This window comes from Artibeus jamaicensis, unplaced genomic scaffold (assembly GCF_021234435.1).
Source record: "Artibeus jamaicensis isolate MK-2021 breed Jamaican fruit bat unplaced genomic scaffold, CSHL_Jam_final contig_756, whole genome shotgun sequence".
In the NCBI taxonomy this organism is placed as follows: domain Eukaryota; kingdom Metazoa; phylum Chordata; class Mammalia; order Chiroptera; family Phyllostomidae; genus Artibeus; species Artibeus jamaicensis.
In genome coordinates, this window is record NW_026521951.1 from 145,472 (window position 1) to 150,875 (window position 5,404).

General features: G+C 77.0%; 1 protein-coding gene across 1 annotated transcript; it reads left to right on the forward strand.

Moving 5' to 3' along the window:
* Positions 1-727: 727 nt before the first annotated feature.
* Positions 728-5,395, forward strand: LOC128628431 (collagen alpha-1(I) chain-like; the record flags this gene model as incomplete). Its single annotated transcript, XM_053672234.1, has 7 exons — positions 728-738; positions 982-2,539; positions 2,668-3,229; positions 3,325-3,598; positions 3,691-4,099; positions 4,242-4,801; positions 4,894-5,395. Coding segments are annotated over exons 1-7 (3,876 nt in total), but the record flags the coding sequence as incomplete, so codon positions are not given.
* Between the last annotated feature and the right edge of the window lie 9 nt (positions 5,396-5,404).

Sequence of the window (5,404 nt, forward strand, 5' to 3'; positions counted from 1 at the left end):
GGAGGAGCGGCCGCCAGGGGCAAACATGCCGGTCCGGAGAGGCTCCGGCTGTGGTCGGCGGCCGCCCGCCTTAACCAGCTGGCTTGGCCGGGCTCCGGCTGTTGTCGGCGGCCCCCCGGGTCAACCAACCGGCACGGCGGGGCTCGGCTGTGTTCCGCAGCTGCCCAGGTCAACCGGCCGTCCTGGCGGGGCTCGGGCTGTGTTCGGCGGTAGCCCGGGTCAACCGGCCGGCTTGGCCGGGCTCAGGCTGTGGTGGAACAGCAGGCCGGGTAAACCGGCCGGCCCGGGGGGCTCGGGCTGTGGTGGAGCGTCCGCCGGGGGCAAACCAGCCGGCCCGGAGAGGCTCCGGCTGTGGTCGGCGGCCGCCCGGGTCAACATGCCGACACGGTCGGGCTCGGGCTGTGGGCGGGGGCCGCCCGGGTCAACCGGCCGGCCCGGTGGGGCTCTGGCTGTGGGCGGCGGCCGCCCGGGTCTAGGGGCCGGCCCTGCGGGTCTCGGGCTGTGGTGGAGCGGCCTCCGGGGGCAAACCAGCCGGCCCGGAGAGGCTCCGGCTGTGGTCGGCGGCCACCCGAGTTAACCAGCTGGCTTGGCGTGGCTCAGGCTGTTGTCGGCGGCCCCCCGTGTCAAGCAACCGGCACGGCGGGGCTCGGCTGTGTTCGGCGGCCGCCCGGGTCAACTTGCCGGCCCGGAGAGGCTCCGGCTGTGGTCGGCGGCCACCCGGGTCAACATGCCGACACGGTCAGGCTCAGGCTGTGGGCGGGGGCCGCCCGGGTCAACCGGCCGGCCCGGCGGGGCTCGGGCTGTGGGCGGCGGCCGCCCGGGTCTACCGGCCGGCCCGGCGGGTCTCGGGCTGTTGTGGAGCGGCCTGCCGGGTCAACCAGCCGACCCAGAGAGGCTCCGGCTGTGGTCGGCGGCCGCCCGGGTCTACCAGCCGGCCCGGCGGGGCTAGTGCTGTGGTCAGCGGCCCCCCGGGTCAACCAGCCGGCTTGGCCGGGCACAGGCTGTGGTCGGCGGTAGCCCGTGTCAACCAGCCGGCCCAGCGGGGCTCGGGCTGTGGTCGGCGGCCGGCTGGGTCTACAGGCCGGCCCGGCGATGCTCGTGCAGAGGTGAAGCGGCCGACCGAGTAAACCGGCCGGGCCGGCGGTCCTCGGGCTGTGTTCGGCAGCCGCCCGGGTCATCCGGCCGGCCCGGCCGGGCTCGGGCTGTGGTCGGCGTGCGCCCAGGTCAACCAGCCGGCCCGGCGGGGCTCCGGGTGTGGTGGGCGGCCGCCCGGGTCTACCAGCCGGCTTGGCCGGCCTCGGGCTGTGTTCGGCGGCCGCCCGGGTCATCCGGCCTGCCCGGCCGGGCTCGGGCTGTGGTCGGCGTGCGCCCGGGTCAACCAGCGGGCCCAGCGGGGCTCCGGGTGTGGTCGGCGGCCGCCCGGGTCTACCAGCCGGCTTGGCCGGGCTCGGGCTGTGTTCGGCAGCCGCCCGGGTCCAGCAGTCGCCCCGGCCGGGCTCGGGCTGTGGTCGGCGGCCGCCTGGGACTACCAGTCGGCCCGGCCGGCCTTGGGCTGTGGTCGGCGGCCGCTCGGGTCAACCAGTCAGCTTGGCCGGGCTCAGGCTGTGGTCGGCGGCCACCCGGGTCAACCAGCCGGCTTGGCCGGGCTCGGGCTGTGTTCGGCGGCCGCCCGGGTCAACCGGCCGGCACGGCCAGCCTCGGTCTGTGGTCGGAGGCCGCCGGGGTCTACCAGCCGGCAGGCCAGCCTCGGGCTGTGGTCGGCAGCCGCCCGGGTCAACCGGCCATCCTGGCCGGCCTCGGGCTGTGTTCGGCGGTAGCCCGGGTCTACCAGCCGGCCCGGCGGGGCTCGTGCTGTGGTGGAACAGCAGGCCGGGTAAACCGGCCGGCACGGGGGGGCTCGGGCTGTGGAGGAGCGGCCGCCGGGGGCAAACATGCCGGCCCGGAGAGGCTCCAGCTGTGGTCCGCGGCCGCCCGCGTTAACCAGCGGGCTTGGCCGGGCTCGGGCTGTTGTCCGCGGCCCCCGGGGTCAACCAACCGGCACGGCCGGGCTCAGGCTGTGTTCGGCAGCCGCCCGGGTCAACCTGGCGGCCCGGAGAGGCTCCGGCTGTGGTCGGCGGCCGCTCGGGTCAACATGCCGACACGGTCGGGCTCGGGCTGTGGGCGGGGGCCGCCCGGGTCAACCAGCCGGCCCAGCCGGGCTCGGGCTGTGTTCCGCGGACGCCTGGGTCTCCCAGTCGGCACGGCCGGCCTCGGGCTGTGGTCGGAGGCTGCCCGGGTTTCCCAGTCGGCCAGGCCGGGCTCGGGCTCTGGTCGGCGGCCGCCCGGGTCAACCGGCCATCCTGGCGGGGCTCGGGCTGTGTTCGGCGGTAGCCCGGGTCAACCGGCCGGCTTGGCCGGGCTCGGGCTGTGGTGGAACAGCAGGCCGGGTAAACCGGCCGGCCCGGGGGGCTCGGGCTGTGGTGGAGCGGCTGCCGGGGGCAAACCAGCCGGCCCGGAGAGGCTCCGGCTGTGGTCGGCGGCCGCCCGGGTCAACCTGCCGGCCCGGAGAGGCTCCGGCTGTGGTCGGCGGCCGCCCGGGTCAACCGGCCGGCCCGGCGGGGCTCGGGCTGTGGGCGGCGGCCGCCTGGGTCTACGGGCCGGCCCGACGGGTCTCGGGCTGTGGTGGAGCGGCCGCCGGGGGCAAACCAGCCGGCCCGGAGAGGCTCCGGCTGTGGTCGGCGGCCACCCGAGTTAACCAGCTGGCTTGGCGTGGCTCAGGCTGTTGTCGGCGGCCCCCCGTGTCAACCAACCGGCACGGCGGGGCTCCGGCTGTGGTCGGCGGCCGCCCGGGTCAACCAGCCGGCCTGGACGGGCTCGGGCTGTGGTCGGCGTGCGACCGGGTCAACCAGCCGGCTTGGCCGGGCACGGGCTGTGGTCGGCGGTAGCCCGGGTCAACCAGCCGGCCCAGCGGGACTCGGGCTGTGGTCGGCGGCCGCCCGGGTCTACCAGCCGGCTTGGCCAGGCTCGGGCTGTTGTCGGCGGCCCCCCGGGTCAACCAACCGGCACGGCGGGGCTCGGGCTGTGTTCGGCAGCCGCCCGGGTGAACCTTCCGGCCCGGAGAGGCTCCGGCTGTGGTCGGCGGCCGCCCGGGTCAACATACCGACACGGTCGTGCTCGGGCTGTGGGCGGGGGCCTCCCGGGTCAACCACCCGGCCCGGCCGGGCTCGGGCTGTGGTCGGCGGACGCCCGGGTTTCCCAGTCGGCCCGGCCGGGCTCGGGCTCTGGTCGGCGGCCGCCCGGGTCAACCGGCCGTCCTGGCGGGGCTCGGGCTGTGTTCGGCGGTAGCCCGGGTCAACCGGCCGGCTTGGCCGGGCTCGGGCTGTGGTGGAACAGCAGGCCGGGTAAACCGGCCGGCCCGGTGGGCTCGGGCTGTGGTGGAGCGGCTGCCGGGGGCAAACCAGCCGGCCCGGAGAGGCTCCGGCTGTGGTCGGCGGCCGCCCAGGTCAACATGCCGACACGGTCGGGCTCGGGCTGTGGGCAGGGGCCGCCCGGGTCAACCAGCCGGCCCGGAGAGGCTCCGGCTGTGGTCGGCGGCCGCCCGGGTCAACATGCCGACACGGTCGGGCTCGGGCTGTGGGCAGGGGCCACCCGGGTCAACCAGCCGGCCCGGCCGGGCTCGGGCTGTGGTGGGCGGACGCCCGGGTCTCCCAGTCGGCCCGGCCGGCCTCGGGCTGTGGTGGAGGCCGGCCGGGTTTACCAGTCGGCCCGGCCAGGCTCGGGCTGTGGTTGGCGGCCGCTCGGGTCAACCGGCCGTCCTGGCGGGGCTCGGGCTGTGTTCGGCGGTAGCCCGGGTCAACCGGCCGGCTTGGCCGGGCTCGGGCTGTGGTGGAACAGCAGGCCGGGTAAACCGGCCGGCCCGGGGTGCTCCGGCTGTTGTGAAGCGGCCGCCGGGGGCAAACCAGCCGGCCCGGAGAGGCTCCGGCTGTGGTCGGCGGCCACCCGAGTTAACCAGCTGGCTTGGCCGGGCTCGGGCTGTGTTCGGCGGCCGCCCGGGTCAATCTGCCGGCCCGGAGAGGCTCTGGCTGTGGTCGGCGGCCGCCCGGGTCAACATGCCGACACGGTCGGGCTAGGGCTGTGGGCGGGGGTTGCCTGGGTCTACCAGCCGGCAAAGCCGGCCTCAGGCTGTGGTCGGCGGCCGCCCGGGTCTACCAGTCGGCCCGGCCGGGCTCGGGCTGTGGTCTGCCGCCGCACGGGTCTACCAGCCTGCTTGGCCGGTCTCGGGCTGTGTTCGGCGGCCGCCCGGGTCAACCGGCCGGCACGGCCACCCTCGGGCTGTGGTCAACAGCCGCCCGGGTCAACCGGCCATCCTGGCGGGGATCGCGCTGTGTTCGGCGGTAGCCCGGGTCAACCAGCCGGCCCGGCCGGGCTCGGGCTGTGGTCGGCGGACGCCCGGGTCTACCAGCCGGCCCGGCCGGCCTCGGGCTGTGGTCGGAGGCTGCCCGGGTCTACCAGCCGGCAAAGCCAGCCTCGGGCTGTGGTCGGCGGCCGCCCGGGTCTACCAGTCGGCCGGGCCTGGCTCGGGCTGTGTTCGGCGGCCGCCCCGGTCAACTGGCCGGCACGGCCGGCCTCGGGCTGTGGTCGAAGGCCGCCCGGGTCTACCAGCCGACCCGGCGGGGCTCGTGCTGTGGTGGAACAGCAGGCCGGGTAAACCGGCCGGCCCGGGGGGCTCGGGCTGTGGTAGAGCGGCCACCGGGGGCAAACCAGCCGGCCCGGAGAGGCTCCGGCTGTGGTCGGCGGCCGCCCGGGTCAACATGCCGACACGGTTGGGCTCGGGCTGTGGGCAGGGGCCGCCCGGGTCAACCAGCCGGCCCGGTCGGGCTCGGGCTGTGGTGGGCAGACGCCCGGGTCTCCCAGTCGGCCCGGCCGGCCTCGGGCTGTGGTGGAGGCCGGCCGGGTTTACCAGTCGGCCCGGCCAGGCTCGGGCTGTGGTTGGCGGCCGCCCGGGTCAATCTGCCGGCCCGGAGAGGCTCTGGCTGTGGTCGGCGGCCGCCCGGGTCAACATGCCGACACGGTCGGGCTCGGGCTGTGGGCGGGGGTTGCCTGGGTCTACCAGCCGGCAAGGCCGGCCTCGAGCTGTGGTCGGCCACCGCCCGGGTCTTCTAGCCTGCTTGGCCGGACTCGGGCTGTGGTCGGCGGCCACCCGGGTCTACCAGTCGGCCCGGCCGGCCTCGGGCTGTGGTCGGAGGCTGCCCGGGTCTACCAGCTGGCAAAGCCGGCCTCGGGCTGTGGTCGGCGGCCGCCCGGGTCTACCAGTCGGCCGGGCCTGGCTCGGGCTGTGGTCGGCGGTCACCCGGGTCTACCAGCCTGCTTGGCCGGCCTCGGGCTGTGGTCGGAGGCCGCCCGGGTCTACCAGCCGGCAATGAGA